This window comes from Microcaecilia unicolor, chromosome 1, assembly GCF_901765095.1.
Source record: "Microcaecilia unicolor chromosome 1, aMicUni1.1, whole genome shotgun sequence".
Taxonomy (NCBI): domain Eukaryota; kingdom Metazoa; phylum Chordata; class Amphibia; order Gymnophiona; family Siphonopidae; genus Microcaecilia; species Microcaecilia unicolor.
In genome coordinates this window covers 553323677-553347864 of record NC_044031.1, presented here as the reverse complement: position 1 = coordinate 553347864, position 24188 = coordinate 553323677, and the positions used below count along the sequence as shown (strand labels likewise).

The following is a 24188-nucleotide window of genomic DNA, read 5'->3' as shown; positions in this document are numbered from 1 at the left end:
ACTTTTAATTCTCATATCCTTAAGTGAGATCTTTAAAATATAAAAAGTATCATAATGCTACATTTGCATTCTAAGCCCTGTTTACTAAGGCGCACTAGAGTTTTTAGCGCACGTTGATGCTAGAGACACCAATATATTCCTATGGGTGTCTTTAGCATTAGCGCGCTAAAAGCACTATCATGCCTATAGCGCGACTTAGTAAACAGGGTCCTAAATTATAGTTTTGCAAAGATTCCTACAAGACTTCAAGAGGCATTCTGTCATCTCTTTTTGTCTTTGTTTTAAAAAACAACTAAAATAAGTTGTCTTCATTTTGTAATTATTTTCCGCACCTTTTTTTTTTTCTTTTGGGAAGATGGTTTCAGCTAGGAACTGCTTGATTGGTTCACCTTAGAAAAAGTCAAAGTTGCTTACCTGTAGCAGTTTTCTGAAAACAGCAAATACACCAGTCTCACTCCCTTCCCCACTCCTGGAATTAAGCTTGTTAGCTTAATTACCAAACTGAGAGGCCAATGTTCAAAGCCAGGCGCAAAAGCCCATAACACAACAGCAACGCAAAATAAATCATATGCAAATGATATGTACAGTTAATTGATGATGACAAATCAAAAGTAAGGGGAGGAACATGCCTAGTTCGTGCACACAAAGGCTTTGCAGTAAATGTGACTTTTATGAACGTGCCCAGACAAAACCAGAAGTGCAAGCACAGATCGGTGCTTCTGTTCTGTGTTTTTAAATATGAGCGTTTCAAAAATTGTTTGCACTTTAATTTTTCAAAGGCTCATATTTAAGTGCATAAAAGCAGGCACCGATGTGTGCTTTTACTTTGGTTTTGCTTAGACTCATGAACATGTTTGTTTCCCACTATCAGCACTTAAAACTTGCATTGGCTTTCTTCTGCTTTTGAAGACAAAACCTGCAGTTCCATGTGAAAAATTGACAAGAAATCATCTGAAAACCTTCAACACTGCCCCTGACCTGGCAAAAACTTTCTGGTGTTATAGGCCATCATTTCCTTCTGCATGTTGCAGCACTTCTGTCTGAGCATTGCAAAGGAGAGCTTACTGACCTCGTTAACATCTATTTAAATACATTTCAATACAGTTTGCGGCCATCTTTAGCATACACGTTAACACCCATGCTAGAGCCCTTTGATCATTCGGCACACAATAACGTACATGCAAATCTGGCGCTAACAGCTTTTTCCTTGTCACCTGCAGCTGATTAATCCAGGAACTGGTGGGTTATGTCCATCTACCAGCAAGTGGAGATAGAGATAAACAGAACTGAAGGCAGTGATGCCAGACGGCCAGCCCCTTTCTCAGTTAGTATATATCTATCTCCAGCAGGTGGTGGACGGCTTCTTTCCAGCTCCTGGATCCAAGGCCTCTCTCCAGCTCCTGGATCCAAGGCTCCTGAGGGTGCTCCTGAGCCACTGGCCAGTTTGAGCCGGGGGTGTCTGCTGAGGGTGTTAACTTTGGGAGCATAGCCAGTCTCTGAGTCCCTGCTTCACCCCATATTCCCTCTTTACAGGCTTTTCTGCTGCTCTCTTCCCTTTTCCTACCTCCTCACTGGGGGGGGGGGGGGGGGGATGGGGAGGGAGAACCATAAGATTTACTTCCAATAAAATACAAGGAAAAAGAAATACAACTAAAGGGAAGGGGAATTTTTAGTGAGAACAGTACTGTTTTCTGCCTGTCTGAGTCCTGCCTTTCTTCAGAGTCTCAGTGTTCTTCCTCGGCTCTGGGTTTGCAGGTCCCACGCTTCTCTTTCAGCAGCGGGTAAGTGCCAGTTTTGTTTTTCCTTCGGGAGGGACAGTATGGCTGCAGAGTCCGTGAAGTGCTGTTCCTGCTGTGGGAAATGGCGGTTGGCGGAAGGTCTGTGAAGCGCCGGGTGCTCTGACATTTCTGTACTAGAGGGGCTCTTACCTTCTCCCGAGGGCGCGCTTTCCCACTCTGAGCCTTGCGATCCGTGCACCATTTTGTGAAACGTTGCTGAAGTGGCTCCGGTGGCGGTTTCTGAGACTATTGCTTCTCCTTTGTTGGGAGATCCTTTAGGAGGACCTGCAATGTCTGCTTTTAATTCTGGAGGCATGGCTGCAGGATTATCTTCTTCGGGGGATTTTTTTTCTCCCAAATTTGTTTTGCTATTGCATTCAGCTTATGTGCTGAAGCAGACCCTCCCCCCTTCTGCCCCAGCTCCTGCTCTTGAGGTTCCTGGGAGCTCTGGAGGAAACCAGGGGGTTTTGGGCTTGTCTCCAGAGGAGATCTCCCTAAAGAGAGAGGATTTCTTTGTTGTCTGAGGAGGGGGGTCCTTAGTTCCCATGCCTACAGCCCCATCTCTAGTGGCTCTTTCTGAGGGCAGACAGACGGTCTGGATGAGGTGGAGGAGAGTGTCCTTCCTGACTAGGCAGATGGCACGTCTGCTATGCGGATATTTCATAAGGAGGAATTGTCCTCCTTTATTTCCCAGGCTTTAGAAGCATTAAATATTGAGGACTCGGAGGTGACTGCCTCTCAGGCGGTTAACCCCAAAATGGCCAGTACCAGATGCCCTTCAAAGGCCTTTCCTGTGCATGAGGCTATAGAAGAGTTAATTTCAGCTCAGTGGGCAGACCCTGATGGAGTGCTTAAAGCGGCCAGATCTATGTCCCACCTGTATCCAGTCTTGGCGGACCGAGCGGAGCAGTTTGCTCTTCCTAAGGTGGATGCTTTAGTGACGGCTGTCACTAAGAAAACTACGCTTCCGGTGGAAGGTGGTGTAGCACTCAAGGATATGCAGAACAGGCATCTAGAATCCTTCTTGAAATGTGCCTTTGAAGTGGCCACTTCGTCTCTTCAAGCTTCCATTTGTAGTTCTTATGTGGCTAGAGCCAGTCTCAGTTGACTCCATTCAGTTATGGACTCTGACCAGGAGTCAGATCTTGCGAGAGTTCTGCAGTTTTCTCAGATGGACAGAGGCCTCGCCTGTTTGGCGGATGCCCTGTATGACTTAGTTTGTGCATCGGCCAAGCTCATGGCCCTGGCTGTTTCCTCCCGACGCCTTTTATGGCTTTGACATTGGGCAGCAGATATGGCCTCTAAGAACATCTCATTAAGTTGATTTTTGAGGGAAATTGCTCTTTGGTGAGGACTTGGAGAAAATTGTTAAAGGTTTTGGGGTTTCCAAATCTCAACACCTCCCCAAAGATAGGCCCAAGCCTAGTTCTAGGCAGGGATCTTCAAACTTTCGTTTTCGGGAGGCACGACGGTATCGCCCATGTCGTTCTACCAGTACTTTTCAGCATCCTCGCTTTACTCAGCGTTCTTCCTTTCGCAGTGACAAGCTTCCGACCGGAGCCCCTGCTCGTCAGTGAGCTGCTCCTCAAGCCCCCCAATGATGGGGCGCAGGCCCACTCTGTAGGGGAGCAGATCGGGGGTTGGCTCTCACTATTTCTTCCAGAGTGGGCCAAAATAACTTCAGACCAATGGGTCCTCAATGTGGTGCGAGAGGGTTACAAGCTAGAGTTTGTCTGTCCCATCAGAGACTTTTTTCTGGAGTCCCACTGTCTCTCGCATTCCAAACGGATAGCAGTTCTAAATTCCTTATGAGATCGTCGAATAGGAGCAATAGTGCCTGTTCCCCCTCTCGAAGTGCGCACAAGCCGCTATTCCATTTTCTTTGTAGTACCAAAAAAGGGAGGGGCCTTTTGGCCTATTCTCGATCTAAGGAAAGTGAACAAGTATTTACGAGTTTGCCACTTCCGCATGGAGACGTTGCGGGCCATTATTGCTGCAGTTCAGCCGGGCAAGTTCTTGACCGCTGTTGACCTGCGAGTGGCTTATTTGCACATTCCCATTTGGCAGCCTCATCAGCGGTTCCTCACATTTGCTGTTCTGGGTCAGCACTTCCAGTTTCAGGCCCTTCCCTTTGGAATGGCCACAGCCCCACTCACCTTCTCCAAGGTCATAGTGGTGGTTGCAGCTTTTTTATGGAAAGAAGGGATTCGAGTACATCCCTATCTCGATGGACTACTGGCTGATTTGAGCGACTACAGCGCAAGAGAGTTGGGTTGTCACCGACTGGGTTACTGCGCTCCTTCAATCATTAGGTTGGATCATCAACAGAGACAAGAGCCACCTCCTTCATACTCAGTGTCTGGAATACCTTGGCGTGCTGTTCGATACGAATAAGGGGAAGGTTTTTCTGCCTGATGGTCGGCGGATTAAGTTGCTTTCCCAAGTCCGGTCCTTGCTGAGTCTCCACTCTCCTTGAGTGTGAGACTATGTTCAACGCTTCGTAACCATGGCAGCCACCTTGGAAGTCATCCCATGGGCAAGGGCTCACATGTGACCCCTTCAGATCTTCCTGTTGAGCAGATGGTCGCCGAATTCTCTGGATTATCAGTGGCGTCTCCCTTGTCAAGCCGAGCCAAGGACAGCTTAGCGGGGTGGCTCCGTCCTTCCAATTTTTTTTCAGAAGAGCATGCCGTTGGCCTCCCCCAATTGGGTGGTGGTCGTGATGGATGCCAGTCTTTTGGGGTGGGGAGCCCATTGCCTAGATCGCGTCACCCGATATTGGACCCCTCTCAAAGCGACATGGCCAATAAATCGTTTGGCGTTAAGAGCAGTCGTGAATTCATTGATGAGTTTTCAAGATTTTATTTATTACATTTGTACCCCGCGCTTTCCCGCTCACGGCAGGTTCAATGTGGCTTACATAGTAGTTAGGATTTCAGTGAATTACAGAGAGAAGTACAATCTGTAGCAGCGTTGTGTTAGCGTAGCAATATAGAAGTAGTTATTTGTTATCGCAAGAGAAGGGGTAGTGTAGGTGAGAGAGTTAGGGAGAGGGTGGGTGAGTTGTTTTAGTCAGGAGATTTGGTGTGAGAGAATAGGGGGGAGGAAATGTGGGAGGGGGTCTAGTTCCTTGTCATTATCGCTTGGCTGGTTGTTATGTGGATGGGTACATAGTTTAGGTTGGATCATTTGGGTAAGCTTGTTTGAAAAGGTGGGTTTTCAGCAGGTCAAGCGGTTCGAGTGTTTTCGGACTAACACTACAACAGTGGCCTACGTCATTCGGCAGGGGGGCACTCGCAGTCTTCCCCTGGCAGAAAAGGCGTCCTGACTGCTAGTGTGGGCGGAAGGTCATGTTCTTTGTCAGCAGCGCACAATGCGGTCAGGACAATACTCAGCCAGACTTTCTCAGCCAGACTTTTTTGGATGCGGTGGAGTGGGCACTGTCGGACTCGGCGTTTCATCTGATCTGTTGGCGTTGGGGGACGCCAGTGATGGATCTCATGGCCAAGGCACACAATGCCAAAGTTGCCCAGTTCTTCAGTGGGAAAAGGCAGCGCAGAACCGCAGGCCTCGATGCCCTTCTCCAGCCATGACTGGAGAGGGAGCTGTTATATGTCTTCCCCCCGTGGCCCCTGATAAGGAGAATTCTGTTCCGCATAGGGCTTCATCGGGGGCCAGTCGTGCTAGTGGCACCAGATTGGCTCCAGCACCCGTGGTATGCGGATCTGATTCGGTTGCTCAAAGGGTTCTCCTTTGCGGCTGGTCGGTGACTCCGGATCTTCTACATCAAAAACCAGTCCGGATGGAAAATCCCTCCCACTTTGGTCTTACGGCCTGGCTATTGAGAGGCGACAGTTGAGGAAGAAGGGGTTTTCTGAACCCGTCATTACCACTCTTTGGAGGGCGCGGAAACAATCCACGTCGGCAGCTTATGCTCAAGTGTGGAAGACTTCTTTGGCGTGGTGTGGTCAGCGTGCCAAGTCGCCCTTTCGGACTTCCATTTCAGTCATCTTGGCGTTCGTTCAGGAGGGTCTTCAAAAGGGATCGGCGTATAATTTCCTTCAAGTCCAAGTTGCTGCTTTGGCCTGTTTTTGGGATTGAGTAGCCGGTTCTTCCCTGGCAGCTCACCCGGATGTGGTTCGTTTTCTTCACGGAGCTCTTCATCTCTGGCCTCCCCTGTGACGAGCGTGTCCTTCTTGGCATCTAAACCTGGTACTTTGTGCTCTTCAAGCTCCCCTGTTCGAGCCTTTACACAAGGTCTCTGAAAAGGATCTTACACTTAAAACAGTGTTTTTGGTTGCCATTACTTCTTGATGGATTTTGGAAATTCAGGCCTTGTTGCGCCAAGATCCTTTTTGGCAGTTTTCTGAGGCCGGGGTCTCTATTCGGACAGTACCATCGTTTTTGCCTAAGGTAGTCTCAGCCTTTCACCTCAATCAGACTCTTTATCTTCCTTCATTTCAAAGGGAGGATTATCCAGAAGAATTTGCGTTTCTTCGTTTTTTGGATGTGCGGAGAGCTCTCTTCTGGTATCTGCAAGTCTAATGATTTTCGTTTCTGATCATCTCTTTGTGCTTCTTTCTAGAGCAAAGAGAGAGGCGAAGCGGCCTCCAAAGCTTCCATTGCTCGGTGGATTAAGGAGGCCATTGTGTCGGCATATATTTTAATTGGTCGGCTGCCTCCGCCAGCTTTGAAGGCCCATTTTACACGAGCGCAGGCGACCTCTTGGGTGGAGACATCTGTTTTATCTCTGGATGAGATCTGTCGCGTAGCTACTTGGGCTTCCCATCATACCTTCGCAAAGCATTACAGATTGGATGTAGCCACTCAAGAAGATTTGCATTTCGGGGCAGAGGTGTTGGTGCGGGGAGCGTTGGCTTCCCACCCTACTTAGGGATTGCTTTGGTACATCCCACCATTTTGTGGATTCATCTGCTGCAGGTGACAAGGAAGGTAAAATTATGTCTTACCTGATAATTTTCTTTCCTTTAACCGCAGCAGATGAATCCAGGATCCCTCCCTAACTGAGCCAATTTTGTTTGTTCTGCGCGAATTGCTGCATTTTTCATTTCGTGCTCTCTCTTACAGATTCAGACAGATGTGAACACTGTACAGATTTCAGTTCATATGACAAGTGGAATGTGCTTCAAATTCTGTTATTTGGTTCTGTGTTTTTTATATTGAGGATGGTTACTGAGTTCTACTTGTTTTTTTTTTCTTTTTCTTGCCTTGGTTACTGCTTACGAATGACATATACTAACTGAGAAAGGGGCTGGCCGTCTGGCATCACTGCCTTCAGTTCTGTTTATCTCTATCTCTACCTGGTGGGTTATGTCTGGTAGACAGACATAACCCACCAGTTCCTGGATTCATCTGCTGCAGTTAAAGGAAAGAAAATTATCAGGTAAAACATAATTGTACCTTAACGCTGGTGTTAGTTTTGAGCATCAGCCTCTGGGGCATCCTGTGTGCTATGGGAGCTGCCATGCATGCTCAGCAGGGTCTTCAAGTCATCTCCAGAAAAATGTTCTGTGCAAATTCTGTTAAATGACTTTACAAGCACTTACAAAAGTGATAACAGGATCTCTGTTTGAAAGTTTAGTTCTGAATATGGTATTAGGCATGATATGCTATTCTCTTCTGTGCTATACTCTCCTTTTAAGCATACTTTTTGTTTTTTTTCTAGAATTCTGGGTTTATGCTTGCTACAAAATGAACTATGCCCTATCACGTTAAATAGGCATGTAATCAAAGTCCTGCTGGGCAGAAAAGTAAGTTTCCCTTATCTATGTATGGTGATGTGTACTTGTACAGGATTGTAATACTGAAGAAACTTTTTTTTTTTTTAAACAATGTAACTATGTATTGTTTCTGAGATGGCATTAATATATCTATTCTTTTCCATATTTCTACTTCATTTCTGACAGCCATCAAAATGAATCATAGCTTCATTGCTCTCATCTGACAGACTTACTATAAAATATGGGAGTGCAAATTAACAATAGAAAGTTCATGTTTTTCTTTATTTTCCAGATTTGTTTGTCTTTTTTTAAGTAGGTGTGTGGTGTTCACATGTAACTCTGAGTTAACAATCTGTTGGCCTTAACAGAATGGTACAAAAATAGTGGAAACTTTGAAGCATCCAATAAAAATAATCAATCTTATGACACAAATTACTGCCTTCACAACATTCTTTTATTTTTAAAATTTTCATTCTATAATAACACCATTTTTCTATTTATAAAGGAGGGGGAAAAAACCTCAGCAGTCAAAGGTAGTTGCCAACGACTGGGTAATATTGACCCACTTCTGTTTCCAAAACCAAGGCACCAAATGACTAGGACCAATCATCAGCTAAAAATCTCCAAAATATTCAATTATAAAGCAATTCTTCTGTTTTATGTGCAGTCCCTTGTCAACAAATTGAAGATATATCAGCCACACAAAGCAATAACAATCTTTCCTGTGTCACAACTGTTTTCAAAGAATGAACTTCTTCAGTGTTCGATCATTCAGCTGATAACCACACAGCATGTATTATAAAAGCACTTAAGCTTCAATTCCTTGCAATTCCAAAGTTATTCACTGGATTTTCAGTTTCTCACAATCATGTTGAATTTTCAACTCCTCATGGAATCATGGTGTTCACATGTAACAGGTCTGCAACCCTAAACTCCCCAATTAGCAATCTGTTGGCCTTAACAACATGGGAAGTAGAATTCATACACAGGCTCTTAGAGGAGAAATTTGATTCTCTGATAAGAAGTGACCATAGTAACCTACACAAATGGGATTTTTCAAGAGCTTTTAAGGAAAAGCTTCTAAGCATGTGCAGAGATTGCCTTTTTATTTTATTTATTTATTTGGATTTTGCTCAAGCCTTTTTCAATAGTAGCTCAAGTTGAGTTACATTCAGGTACAGTAGGTAAGTTCCCTGTCCCTGGAGGGCTCACAATCTAAGTTTGTACCTGAGGCAATAGAGGGTTAAGTGACTTGCCCAAGGTCACAAAGAGCAGTAGTGGGATTTGAACTGGCCACCTCTGGATGTCAAGACTGGTGCTGTAACCACTAGACCACTCCTCCACCTTTCTATTGGAGGAGAACATCTGCTGGATGGCTTTTGTTGTGAGGATTTAACTCATACCTTTTAAGTAGTAGTTCAAGGAAAGATGTTTCAGGTACCTGTTGATTTCCTTTCCTAGAGACCTGCTAGATCAGTCCAGACAAGTGGTAGGGGGACTCAACCCACTTCTGGATTGGTATAGCAGAGACACAAAAGAAGGTGAAATTTATTTATACTTGTCAATTTCTTTTCCTTGAGTCCTGCTAGACGTTCCAGGACATTTCTGGACTGGTCTAGCAGAGATGAAAAGGAATAGAGAGTTAATGATTTGCCTAAGGCCACAAGGAGTGTCCATGGGATCTGAGCCCACTGCTCTAACCACTAGGCAGCTATTCTCTATTTTGTGCCAACTGTTTCTGTTCCTTTTGCTTGCCTGTGACCATTGTTTTTTTAGTTCGCATGTATTTTTCTGTTTTTACTTTCCTTAGGTCATTGCAGCATTTTCTTAAGTTCTGGTTGAGTTGCACTTTGACTTTGCCAAACCACATTTGATTCTAGTGACTTGGTCAAGTTCACTCTCTTGGTACATCTGTTGCTCAAAGGTTGTTCTTTCCATTTTGCATTTTAAGTTTTTCATACTAAACCTGCGTCTTAAAGAAGATTTGAGGTTCTTGCAGATCTTGTCCCTTTTGGACTCCAAATTATTTAGACCTGCATTGGGCATTTAATCAAGACCTCAAAATCATCAAAGCACATACAATGGTCACTATACTTGTGTGTACATCAAGTACCCTGCCCTTGGTGACATCACCATAGGCACTGGGCAAGTCAGTTTTGATATTGGTTTGTGTATCTATGCCAGGGCCTTTGTGGCCCAGTTCAGAGTAGAACCAGTATCATTGGAACAAAATAGTCACACCGTTGACTGTATTTACTTCAGTTCTGAGTAGGTTTTTCATAAAATTTGTGCTTTCCAACCCTGCAATGCTCAGGTGAGCCCTTTCACCAGCTACTTTTCAACCTATTGAGGAATCTGAGTCAGTTATATTTAGGTGCTAATTATTATAGTTCTGTTGAGAGAAGTTCCAATGAGAACTTGTCCTCTAGACATCTCCTTGGATCTTTTTCCACAACGTAGAGAAAATGGTAGCCCACTAGAGGATATTTCTTTGATCTGTTTTCTTCAGAGGATGGCCAAGACCATGCGTTTTGATTTGGAGGTCTCATGAGAACTTGATCTCCTGAAGTATCCTGATATACCTAAACATAGCTGGTAGTATCCATCTATTCTTTCCCTCAGGTCAAATAAAGAGATTGAGGGAGCAACGCATGTGCGCCCACACATATCAGTAAGAAAGCAGGCACAGAGTACTGGGTCAGGGCAGATCCAGAATTTGACTGTACTCAACTTCCTTATCAGAGGATTGTAGTCAAATTTACTCTTTAAATCCAAGCAATCTGAAACTAATTCCTCTTTTATGGCAGTCTGTGTATTTAAAACCTTGAATCTTATTGGGAAATATGTTCTTTTTTGCAAGCTTGGCATTGCATATATTTGCAGTGTTACTCTGAAGCTAGTCAACGATAATGCTTGTTTATCCATCTACCAAAAAGTGCATTCTAAGGTGCTGAAAGTAGCATTTACGTTGTATTATAATATGGAGGAGGTGTCCTTAATGCTAGTGGCAGTGTGGCTGCCTTCCCCTGCAGTGTACGTTTGAGTTTATTCCACTCGCTGGTATTCACATTGCTTGACTCCTGAGCAGAAAAAGAATTTAACACTACTTTATTTCAGTGACTAGCAGTGAAAACCAGAGGCCTGATATAAACATATGTTAATATGATTTATACCCTTAGTAATCAAGCTCCATTGACAGTAATGGGGCTTGTGTTAAATACTGTGTGTTAGATTGCATTTGTGTGCATTAAACATGCTAACACACGTAGCAAATCAGGTCCTAAACTTTTTGACATCCTTTTACTACAATGTTGTTAAACACTGCTTTATGGTAACATTTTCTGCTATTTCTCAGATGTGAATTGGTGTTGTACCAAGCAATCATACATATTTACAGTGCTTATAGAAAGTCTACACTCCTTTTGAACAGGTTCACTTTTATTGCTTTATAGCCTGGAAGTAACATACATGAAAACAGTTTTTGTTCCATGTATATGCACATCCTACCTCACAACAGCCAAGTGAAAAATATTTCAGAAATCCCCCATATTTTGTAAATGTCCTAAATATTTTATGCTCTATAACATGTTGCCTACAAAATTGCATACTGAGTGAATTGTACTGAGTCTCATGATGACAGGATAAATTCTGTAGTTTCTGAGTATCAAGAGGCTGGCAGAACTCCAGTACAACATTGTGAAATGGCACAGATCAGAGAAGAGTATAAAAGAATTGCAAAGTCCTTAAATATCTTTGGAACATGAGAAGGATGATTATTAAGAAGTGGAGGTATATGGCACCACCAAGACCCTGCTCAGGCTATCACGCTAAACTGGATGATGAAGAAGGGGATAGATCAGGAAGGCAATGAAGAGACCATTGTCAGCTTTAAAAAGCTGCAGGCTTCCATGATCAAGACTCAGAGTATACATTTGTGACCATCTCTGGGAAGAGGTGACTTGGGGCCCTGTTTTCTAAGGTACGCTAGCATTTTTAGTGCAAGCTAAACTCTAGAGACACCCATAGGAATATATGGGTGTCTTTAGCGTTTAGCGCTCGCTCAAAACACTAGCCTGCCCTTAGCGCAGCTTAGTAAACAGGACCCTAAGTCTCTAAAAAGAAAAAAAATGAGATTTTAATGAATTCTATTAAAGCAAACAATTTGTAGTACAACAGTCCAAACCCCATCATTTTATGTGAAAAATTTAAAAATGTATAGAAGTTCAAACATATAACTTTGTCATACTGCTTATGGACTGATGACATAAACAAATTGGCCATTCTCAACATTTTGGATCTGAGACTTTAGTCATCTTTTCCCAATGACAGTATCCCAAGCACTCCACAAATCTGGCTTATATTTTAGGATAGCTAAAAGGAAAGCATTAATCCAACCTTGAATTCCCTTTGATATCTGAAAAGGAGCACTTTAGTCATACGGCAAAATGTTTTGTGGTCCAATGAAACTAAAATTGAAATTTTGGCTGAATGCAAAGGGTTGTATTTGGCCCAAACCCAACACAGCACATTACCCATAGAACACCATCCCTACTGTGAAAGATGGTGATACCAGCATCATATTATGGGGATGTTTCTCATCAGCCAGCACCGGGGCACTGGACAGGATAGAAGGGACAGTAAATGAAGATAAATACATCAACATCCTTGAGGAAAACCTGCTGCTCTCTGCGAGATCACTGAAACTGGGATGGAAGTTCACTTTTCAGCATGCCAGAGGCCTGAAACACACAGCTAAAGCTACAGTAAGTGGCTGGGGAACAAAAAGATAAATGTCCTTGAGTGGTCCAGTCAGTGTCAACCTTATTCTGAATGAAATGTTAACGTGACTTGTCCATAAGTGCTCCTAAAGGAATGTGATAAGAGCATGGACAGTTTTGTAAAGAAGAATGATTAGTATTGATAGATTTAGGTGCGTAAAGTTGGAGACCTATCCCAGTAGACTCGCTGCTGTAATTGCCACTGAGTGCATTTGTTGTGGTTTGGGGGGATATAAACTATCCCCCAATTTAAAAAAAAAAAAAAACTTCCCCCTGAATGAGTGGGGAAAATTTTGTCATTGAGTGTAGACTTTCTATTACCACTATAGCCTTCAATCTTAAGTTTCTAGATTCTGTTTAATCTCTCTCTTTTTTTTTTTTTTTTTTCTTTAAGGTTAACTGGCACGATTTTGCATTTTTTGATCCTGTAATGTATGAAAGTTTGCGGCAACTTATCCTGGCCTCTCAGAGTACAGATGCTGATGCTGTCTTTGCAGCAATGGACTTAGCATTTGCAATAGACTTGTGCAAAGAGGAAGGTGGAGGACAGGTATGTGCCAAAAACAGAAACTTATAGCTGATGATCTAAATATGTTTTCTTAATCTTGGCAATAGTACTGGTCTCAGTACCCTCACCAGAGCAGGCTTAATTTACTATTTTTCTGATGAAGACCAGTAGTTTTAATGTCTTTATTAGTGATATTACAGGATAAATTGATTAAAAAGTATATCTGAAGAAAGGGATTTGGGGTTTAGCTCATGCCTTTTCAGTAGCAGATCAAGGTGAGTTACATTCAGGTACAGTAGGTATTTCTGTATCCCATGAGGGGCTCACAATCTTAAGATAGCACCTCAGGCAATGGAGAGTTAAGTGATTTGCCAAAGATCACATGGAGCAGCACTGGGTTTTGAACCCTCATTCTCATTCTGTTATCCATTAAGCTGCTACTCCATCATGGTCAACAGAAACCATTGGACCCATTCAGTCTGTCCATTTATTCTATTATCCATTGCTGTGGATGTATTCCAGTTACTATTCATAGAAACTTGATCATTTATAGGCTATTTCTCCTTACCCAAGTCATTTTTTAAAATCTTCCCCAGGACTGCTCTGCATCAGATCTGACTGAGGAGGCATGGGGATTTGACATCCTCCTCATTAGTACTAAGGAAACCTGATGCGCGACCTTGGCCCGAGTCTAAAAAGCATAAGCATTGGGCCCCCTCGAGGCACGGATTAGGAGCTCTGGGACGTTGACTTCGCTGGCACCTGAGAAGCATCGGTGATGAGAGGAGCTCTCCCCCTCTCTTTTTGAGGTGCTAATGCTACAGTCGCCATGCAACCGGGCTCCTGCTTCAAATTTTGCACCGGTGGATTTGCAGGCTGTCTTCACACCAGCTTCCAGCCCAGCCTTGGCTGATGCCTATCGTTGATGATCAGTTCTGGGCCATGAAGGGGGGGCTGGTGGGCTTCCTGCAGCAGCAAAGTGCTACAGCATCGAGTGTGCTTGTTCTAGCCTCAGCACAGCCCAACCTTCCTTGGAGGCCCAGGCTCTGCATGTAGAGAAGCCACCGACACCTTTGCCTCAGTAGGCATTGGAGTCAGGGCCCTCCCATATAGTGATCCACTCAACATCGGAGGAGGAAGCTTCTCCAGAGTTAGGTGCTCCAGTGGACTGAGGCAGGTACAGACTCGCTTTACTTAGGGAGAGTAGTTTGAGTCTGAGGAGGAGCCAGATTACTTCTCAGAGCAGAAATCTTATGGCATACCTTCAGTCCTCTTCCCTCCACAAGAGAGAAGGAAATCTGCACCTTGAGGCACTCTCCTTTACTAATTTTGTCAAGATGGCAGCCACCATCCCTTTTAAGTTGGAGGACGAGGCTAGGGTAGAGTTGTTGACCACCTTGGACTACAACTCTGCCTAGGGAGGCAGTCTCACTGTAGCTGTCCATGCTGTCCTCAGAGATGCACAGATGAAGAATTGGGAGACCCCCTCTCTCAGTGCAGGTTATGCCCACAAAGGTGGGCTCCATGTATAGGATTCAAAAGGCTCCTGAATTCAAGAAGGCCCAGTTGTCCCACTATTCAGTAATTGAATCCACTCTCAAGAGAGCCAGGAGTTCCAGGATGCAGGACTCGTGCCTCAGCTCCCCCGGGCAGGGAGGCCCAGACACTAGACTCCTTTGGGAGAAAGGTTTACCAGGCTTTGATGCTTATTTCCAGCATTTAGACCTACCAGCTCTATATGAACATTTATTTGAGTCCATCTTGCAAATGTGCTAGACTTTGCGGATACTCTCCCACTAGAGCAGGCTGCAGAGCTTCAATAACTGGCTGCTAAGCAGAAGTGGTGCTGGATGTGTCTGGCCAGAGACATATTTGATATTTTTCATGTTGCATCCCAACTTACTGTGTTGGGTGTGGGGATACATAGACTCTCATGGCTCCATGTCTGTGCCTCGAACCAGCAGTTCAGGAGAGATTGGCGGATGTTCCGCACTGATGGGATAATCTTTTCAAGCACGGGGTGGAGGAGGTCACGGATCTCATTAAGAAACAAGCTGACACCATTGTCTCTCTCTTGGCTGCCTCTTCCTGCATCCTCCTCCTTTTAGAGGTTTTTGATTAGGCTAGAAAGGTACCACCTACTATCAAAGTCATAGGTTTACTCCATCTTACTGTCCATCCTAACAGGCCCAGCGTTCCTGTCCTTGGCAGCAGCATACCCAGAAAACTCCAAACAGCTCCCCGGTCAAAGCAGGAGACAAGCTTTTGACCGACTCCAGGAGAGCATAGTTGCCATTCCCATAGCCATTCCAGATGACTTGCCAGTAGAGGGGAGACTGAATTTTTTTCCAAAAGAGGTGGCCCTTATACTCTCTGGTGGGTTCTCCAAACCGTCCACCACGGTTATGCACTTTGTAGGCGAAAACGACCTCCAAATTGGCCACCGAGAGTGTCTTCCTTGTTGTCATACCAGACCAGTCCAGACTGTTGGGCTGTCTATCAACCAGCAGATGGAGACAGAGAAAAGTAGTTCTTGTGATTCGCCCTTAAAGAGTATTTTGCAGCCTTGAATGTTCAGTATTTTTCTCTGTCTTCAAGGGGATGGTGGTTGGACCATGCAGCTCCTCTCTGCGGCCTTTTGACCAGCTCCTGCCCCAGTTCCAGTTGGGTGTCAGTTGAGCAGGGGTTTTCTCTTGGAGGACAGCATCTTTACTGTCTACAATTCTTCATGGAGCTGGGTGACACCCGGTGGTACAAGGTCCCCCCCCAATTCTGCTACTCAGCGGTTAATGAGGAGTTTGAGTAGGATTTCAGCTAATAACATGCCCTTTTTGTGTGAGCCACCTTACTTACAAGGAGTGCTTTGATCTTTCAGTAGGTTCTTACACTCAAGACGGTAAGTACAGCTACCGTCCCATCATGGTTTGTTTCCAACTGAGCCGTGCGTGTGGGACTGGTTACCCTCCCCCACCCTTTCCCGGTCTGCCTCAACTCTTCAGCAGGGCTGCCAAGAGGGGGGGCGGGGGACAAAATTCCCCGGGCCCGGGCTTCCAAGGGGGGCCCGGCGCCGGGGTCTCTCTCCTCATGCTCCCAGGGTGGCGGCGCTGCAGTTCCCGGTCTCCACTTGCCTGCCCTCGGCTCAGTCGGCAGCCCCCTTCTGTCTGCCACTGGGCCCCCTGCATTTGGAAAAGGGAGAGTCTCTAGTTGTCAGCGCAGTGCCTCACGTCTGTTTGAGAGCGGCGGATCGCCTCGGGCCTTCCCTCACTGTGTCCCGCCCTCATCTGATATAACTTCCTGTTTCTGCGAGGGCGGGGCACAGTGAGGAAGGGCCCGAAGGGAGGCGATCTGCCCCTTTCACACAGAGGTGAGGCGCTGCTTGCTGGCACTGCGCTGCCAATTTGAATGCAGGAGGGCTGGGGGTGGACGGGTCGAGACTGCGGCGCCGGCGGCCTGGGAGCAGGAGAGAGAGGCAACAGTGGTAGTGATTGGGTGGGGTGGCGGCGACGGGGTCCCCCGGGGGGGGCGGGGGGCGGCTCAGTCTCTCGGCGACCCTGTTCTTCAGATGGAAGCATCTGTCTGAGAGGGCTTGTTGAGGTGGCCGGTATGTATTTCTCTGCCTCTTTGTGGATTTTTAAAATTTTTATTTAACATTTTTTTTGCTGTTTCTACTTGCTTGAAGATTCAGGTCCTTCTGTCTATGTTTGTCACTCATGTCTCTTGCAGTGCCTCCCGCCAAATCCCTCCTTGCAGTGCAAGCATTTTTACTATGTTAAACATGAATAACCAGCTTTCCTGGCTCTTCAATTGAACTCATATTGACTATTTTCCTGTTGCTAGACTGCTTTTCTGACCTCATTCTTGGTAGCAGCTTTTAGCTGGTTTTATTGCTTGCTTCTGCGCATCTACGTCAGCTTCGTGGGGGGAGGGGGCCTCTCTGTCTCCCTTTTCTATTTGTGTGTGAACTGATGTTTTTATTTTTGTTTTTGTTTTTTTTAACTGTTCCTTGTCATCAGCTTTGACCATAGAGTGCAGTACTGTCTTGGACTGTGGGGCCCAGCTCCGTCTCGGATAATCAACAATGCTCCATCAATGAATATGGATCATAGTGTTACCATGAGGTGCGGAGCATGGCTTCATCTCTGCTTTTTCCATATTTCTCCAGTACAGTTGGCTTCATCTCTGCATGCTTGCCAAATTCCACCTCTGAGCGTGAGGCGAGGTTTCATTGTAGGAAGTGGATTGCCGCCTTCCTATGTTTATGCCTCATAGCTTTATCCTTGGAGTTGTCCAAAGCTCCATTTCTGGATGCATAATTCAGTTCCATCTCTGATTATGGAGCACTGGCTCTGGGGTACAGCTCTGTCTGGATCTGGGTGTTGCTGCTCCTCTGGATGAGAAGCTCACTCATGGAGGTGGAAGTGCACCCATCTCTGAACGTGCACAACAGCTTCGATGCTGTTCTGTATCAGACTCTCGGACTGGTTTCACCTTTGTCATCTGTGACTTTCCCACTTTGTTGGGGAATTTGTTCTATCTGGGGAGTGCGCCTCTAGTGTTTTCTTGTGCACAGCTCACTCTGCGGAATGTTGCTAGCTGGCGTCATATTTCAGGAAAAAAATACAGGAAGCCCAAGAGTCACAATAAACAGCAGCTAGAAAAAATCAGCACCACTACCTCAAACAAAAAAAACTGCTTACCACTCCCCGTGGGCTACAGCAGTGCGAGGTCAGTGATCCACAAAACAGAGATAATAAAAAACTGGGTAGAGGACGAAAAACTAAGATTGGTGTTCCTCAGTGAAACATGGCTTCACAACAAAGAGGATCCAATCATCAACAAGCTATGTCCCCCAGGCTACAAGATCCTTCACTGGACCAGAGACAAGAAAAGAGGCGGTGGTATAGCACTGTTGTATATGTCTTTCTTTGTGGTGGAAGTCACAGCAGAATCCATCACTCCACAGCTGGAAATAGCCTCTTTCCAAATTCAAGATTAATCTCTGCAGAACCAACTGAGCTGCATCCTAATGTACAGACCTCCGGGAAAGCGGCCCAGATGGACTTCATGGATTTTATCCAAATAGCTGTATTACCTGCTCTAATGTACTGCTAATAGGAGATATCAATCTACATCTAGAGGAACAGGAAGAATAAAGCACTGAAGACTATGACAAATTCCCCCAATTATGAGACTTCCAAAGACCATCAGTAACCACAACTCTCACGAAAGGGCACGCCAAATATTCGTTAGTATACAGATTCTCACCTGAACAAGATTTCAAAATAAGGGAATACAACTGGATAGAATCGCCATGGTCAGACCACTTTAGACAACGCCTAAGCTGGAGAAAGAGCATAATCCAGATAATACCAGAATGAAACCGATGTGAGACATGTGGCAAGATCGATTTGTCCAAATTTCTGGGTCACCATGTACAATAACCAGTGGTTCGCAACAACTGAATCAGAAATGTTCCTGTCAAAATAAGACAAAATAGGCCTTAGAACAAAAAATGGACACAGACATAAGGCAGCCCCCTGGTACAATAAAGACTTTGTAAGCTGAAAAGCCAATGCAGAAGATTAGAATGCTCATGGATGGAAAACAAAACTGATGATGATAGAGATACCTGGAGGAACGTGATGAAAAGCTACAAAATCAAAATAAGGCAGGCAAAATAGAAATTTTACGAAGAACAGATAGTCCCATGTGGCAGGAGACTTTCTTGCCTGCAACTTGTAATGTTGTTTTATATTTCCTGTTCAATGCATTTGCCTTGTTTGGCCAGCAGGTGGTGTCTGTCCTCTGCTTTATAACTGTAGCAAAGATCTGTTTTCCCTGTCAGTTTATCTTCCCCCAAAGAAAGAGGAAACCCCTGGGGAAGAGTAACCTGCCGTGCTATTGGCCAAAAACCCCTTAGGGCTAGTGCTCTGGGCCCTGATTGGCCTTGAAGCCTAAGATCTATGCAGAATGTGCTGGAATTTCTCCACTCTGAGTAGGAGTGTGGCGAGTGAAGACCTCTGCACTGAGACCCTGTACAAATCCTATGGGAAGTTATTTTTCCTGAACTCCCCAGGTACTGCTTAGGTAGTAAGACAGTGTTAGTTTTAATGTTGATTCCTGTTGTTTTACCTCTTAACTGTTTGCTGTTTACATCTTTTTAATGTTCACTGTTCTACTTTTTTATAATAATAAACCTAATATTTTGTTAGCTCTGTTGTCCTGGACTAACTAAGAATCCTGTTGGTTTGTGTTCTCAGTCTGTGGGTGTTTTTTTTAGGAACTGTCAGACCTTTGGGATTGTGGCCCCAGTGTGCTTAGAAACCATCAGGGAAATAACTTGCAAGTGGGAGACTTGCCCAGAGGCAAGTGAAACCCAGCAGGAGGTGGAGAGTATGCCAGTGTAGGTGCGTGGGTGCAAGCAGGCCTGGGCAGTGCTGGGTAGGATCCTCCAGGTGGCCACAGAGTGGTGCTATGAGTAATGCTTAGGCATTTTGTGACAGCCCAGATTACAAAAATGTGAAAAGACTGTATCGGCTGGTAAACAGCATTCTAGACTCCCAGACACTGACAACAATGAATGATGCTCCTCCCCCTCCCCCCCCCCCCCCCCAAACAAATGCTTCAAGGAAAAGATTGTCAACTTAAGGAAGGGACTCCCATAGGCTGACTACAACTTAGAAATTTTCATTGAAGAACTAGACTGCTTCCAGGAGTAAGTTATTTCTGATTTGAATATGGGCAACATTCAGCTCAACTACGTACGAAACAGCCTGTCAGTATGAAAGTTTTCCTCAGTTTACTGCATGGTGGACAGATGCCCCAACTAGGTAATGAAAGAAGCTCCAGCTCAATTCATAGAGCAACTTAGATCCAATATGAAATCCATGCTATCTGCAGGCCGGTTCCCAATGGAAAAAATGTAACATACTGCTGACACCCCATCCCAAAGGATGAGAAAAAAAAGTAAGAGGGAAATCACAAACTACAGACCAGTAGCATCCATACCCCTCACGACTAAAATCAAGGAGGTAATAGTAATAGTAGCCAAACAGCTGGTCGACTACCTAACTAACTTTTCCATACCTCATGAGTCTTAATCGTGCTTTAGGCCTCAGTTCATCACCGAAGCGATGCTAACACTACTAGCTAACTTCAAGAAGAAAATTAACAGACGGAAAAAATTCCCCTCTTAAAATTCAACGTCAAATGCTTTTCACATGGTTGACCACCACAAAATTGGCATCGGCAGAGCAGTGCTTGACTGTTTCAAAGGCTTTCTGACACTCAGGTCATATCAAGTGAAGATGGGTTCCTCAATCTCCCCCCACCCCTATGGAAAGCAGACTGCAGAGTTCCCCATATTCAACATAATGATGGTACCCCTTGATAGTTTCTTGGCAAAACAAGATTTTAATCCCGTTATATATGTTGACAACATGTCAATTTACATCCCATTCAACAAGACCCTGGCTGAAATCGTGGATTCAATCAAAATAGGAATGAACACCATAGAATCCTGGGTCTCAGGGTTCAAGCTGAAACTGAACAGAGAGAAAGCACAATGTCTGTTGTTAAAATCATTCCACTGCAACGGAAACTTCACCAGCATCAATGTAGGTGGGGGGGTCATGCTTCTAATAATGGAGAAATTGAAAATCCTAGGAGTTACCTTAGATCGCAACCTGACCGTTGAAAGTCAGGCTGTAAACGTCATAAAGAAAATGTTCCACACAGTGTGAAAACTGAAGCGAATAAAAGGATATTTCCCCAGAGAGGTCTTCGCATTCCAATCCATGGTTCTAGCCCACTCTGACAACTGCAACGGTATATATGTAGGCTGTAAAGAACAAATCCTAAAGAAACTACAAACAGCACAAAACACAGCCGCAATCTGATCTATGGGAAATCACATTTCAAACGTGCCAGACCACGGGTTCCTAATCAAATAACAAATAGCCTTCAAGTTATGCTCCCTGGCCTACAGGATAATCTTCGGTCTCTCTCCAGAATACCTGACAGGCCTAATAGAACTATCGATACACAACTCAACCATGGGAACATGAAATTACCTTACCCTCTACTTCCCCAACTGTCAAGATCTGAAATATAGATAATCATATGTCACAATTCACCCACTTATGCACCAAGACCTAGAACACCCATCCAAAAGACCTGAAAAGCATTAACTACCACCTAAATTTTCGTAAACACCTTAAAGCCACCACCTTCAAGAAACTTTTCTACGAGGAAGTCATGTAGCTACAAAACACATCCAGTCCATGCCATATCACACATCAGTATTCTTGTAATACTAGGGATTTACCTCTTCTTTGGAACTTGATGATTATGTTAAGCAAAGATGATGGTTTCTGTGGATATTCCCATTGATAGGCTATGGTCTACTTTTGAACAAGTTTCTCTATCTTCACCCTTTGGTGAATAGAGTATGTAAATCTGGCTGTCCGCTGGATCTTATTTCAAATAAACTATGGAGAGATCCTCCAGCTGAGTTACTGACATGGCTTGTTTTCTTTGTTAACACTATATTAAAATTGGGCTGGTTTTCTCATGATACAGGGAAGATTGTTCTTGTACCCATTATTAAACAGCTTGATGGGGATTTGAATTCTGTTTCTAACTTTTGACCTATAGCGAATATTCCTTTCTTTGTGAAGCTGATTGAGTTTATTGTGAGTTCACAATTATCAAATTATATTCAAGAACATAATGTCTTACATAGCACTCAGCATGGCTTTAGATTGTGTCATAGTACCGGAGACTGCTATTGGCTCTAACATCTGAAGTAAGACCAAGATTGTGCAATGGGCAAAAGATTGTTTTATTACAATTCGATATTTCTGCCGTCTTTGATACAGTGAACTATGATATTTTATTATCTATGTTATCAGAATTCGGTGTATGCGGTTCAGTTTTCAATTGGTTTGAATCTTATTTAAAGAACAGACCACATTTAGTTTTAAAGGGTGGCATTTATTCATTGTCTTGGGTTTTTCCTTGTGGAGTTCCCCAAGGTTCTCCCATCTCTCCACTTTTGTACAATCTATACATGAGTTCTCTAAAACTTTCATTATTGCCTGGCGAGCAGATTCTATCTTATTCAGGTGATTTTTTTTCTTTCTACCTGTAAGTCAAGCTATTGATTCTGTTTCTTCTAAAATTCATAGCTATATAACTAGGATAAAACACTGGTCTGATAGATTTAAATTAAAACTTAATTCTGATAAAGCTAAAATTCTGTGGTTTGTTATGGATCTAACTAAAATTCCTCAGACTATTACGGATGGTACTAGATTTCAATTTAAGGTAGAAAAACTTCTAAAGTATTTGGAACTATACTGGATTCTTCTCTGTCTGTGGAGCCTCAAATTAATAGTTTGATAAGGAAAGCTTATTTTAAGCTAAAGCAATTACATTTGTTAAGATCCTACTTTTTAGAAGAACATTTTAGGATTATTGTTCAGTTTGTGAACAATCTTAACCACTTCTGGACTATAGTAATTCACTATATTTGAGTCTCTCTTCCAAACAACTTTCTAGGATTCAGTTAGTTCAGAAACCTGCTGCTAGGTTAATATTTCAAAAAACCTGGTTAGATAATGTGAGTCTTTTGTTGGCTGAACTACATTGGTTGCCTGTGAAATCTTGGATTATCTTTAAAGTACTTTGGTATTCAAGTTTCTGGATGGTATGTGTCTTGAAGGAGGTTCTCAGCTGTTAACTGTATTAAGATCTAAGACAGCTTCAAGAAAGTGCAATCATTTATTATTAGCCTTTCCTTTAGTCAAAAATATATGTTTCAAAGCAACCTTTCTCAATCATTTTTCTTCTTGGCGGCTCGTTATTAGAATGATCTTCCTTCTGATTTGTGCCTGATGAAGAAGTAACTATTATTTCATAAAGTTTTGAAAATCTGATTTGGTGTCAGTTTTTTTTTATAATATTGTAACTCGCCTCAAATCTAAATTGTTTGTTACTTGGTGAGAGAGAAATCCTTGATAACATAACATAATATCCAGTTCACATAGAATTTCATCATAACAGAGTAGTTCTGTGCACATACCCTAAGTTCATTCCTAAGGTGGAGTTGGAGTTCCATCTTAACCAGTAAGTCATCCTGCCAACATTCTTCCCAAAACCTTATGCCCATCCTATTGAAAGCGCACTGCACACCTTGGACTGCAAGCGAGGCTTGGGCTTCTATCTGGAGTGGACTAAAGTCCATAGACAGTCCACCCAGATTTTTGATTCTTTTGATCCAAACAGGATGGGGATAGCTATTGGCAAATATACATTATCCAGTTGGCTGGCAGATTACATCTCTTTCGCTTATGCCCAGGTTGGGCTGAGTCTGGAGGGCCATGTCATGGCTCACAGTGTCAGACTGTGGCTGCGTTGGTAGCCCACTTGAGATCAGCCTCTGTTGAAGAGACCTGCAAGGCTGCAATGATGCCTTCAGTACGCACAATCACATATCACTACTGCCTTGAGCAAAATATATTTTTATTTATTTATTTTTATTTGTGCCCTGTACTTTCCCACTCATGGCAGGTTCAATGCGGCTTAGGTACTTATTTGTACCTGGGGCAATGGAGGGTTAAGTGACTTGCCCAGAGTCACAAGGAGCTGCCTGTGCCTGCAGTGGGAATCGGACTCAGTTCCCCAGGACCAAAGTCCACCACTCTAACCACTAGGCCACTCCTCCACTGTGACAGTCGGTTTGGTCAAACAATATTGCAGAATCTGTTTGGTGTCCAGAATCCAACTCTACCCTCCTAGGCCCGTTATTTCTGTTCCAGGCTGCACCTTCACAACCACTCTGTATATAGTTTCAGGTTCATTGGTTTTATAGGTCTTGCTATTGCAAGTCCCTGTTGTTGTTATTCAGTGAGTCTGGTAGCTAGGGATTCCCAGTTGTGAGAATATTATGGCCTGCTTGTCCTCGGAGGAAGCAAAGTTACTTACCTGTAGCAGGTGTTCTCTGAGAACAGGCAGGCCATTAATTCTCACAAATGGGTAATGTGGCGCCACGTCTCCCGGTCAGGACTTTATAACAAGCTTTAAGAGCTTTGTGGAGTATGAGACATGCTCCACCACGCCTGTGCGGGTGCCTTCCTGCCTGCCTCAAGGGCGCAGTTACCGCAGTTGTTTTTCTACAATGGTGAAGAGAGGATTGCATCTGTAGTTTCCCTTCATGTCCGGTTCGGAAGAGCTTTTTTTTTTTTTTTTTTTTTTGGTGCCTTTTCGGTTTCTTTTTGTGCGATTTTTCGCTGTGCCTTGTCAGGCTTTTCTCCCCCTTTCTTCCTGTACATTTTTAGTTATTGTTTGCTTATTTTTTAGTTTCCTTTATTTTCCGCACCTT

The 24188-nt window shown here is 44.0% G+C and overlaps 1 protein-coding gene across 1 annotated transcript in view; it reads left to right on the top strand.

Moving 5' to 3' along the window:
- The window catches only part of UBR5 (ubiquitin protein ligase E3 component n-recognin 5), a 651214-nt gene that overhangs the window by 603041 nt on the left and 23985 nt on the right, over nucleotides 1-24188 (top strand). The window contains 2 exon segments of the mRNA XM_030189847.1: nucleotides 7465-7549; nucleotides 12692-12847. Coding sequence (XP_030045707.1) covers nucleotides 7465-7549; nucleotides 12692-12847 — 241 coding nt within the window.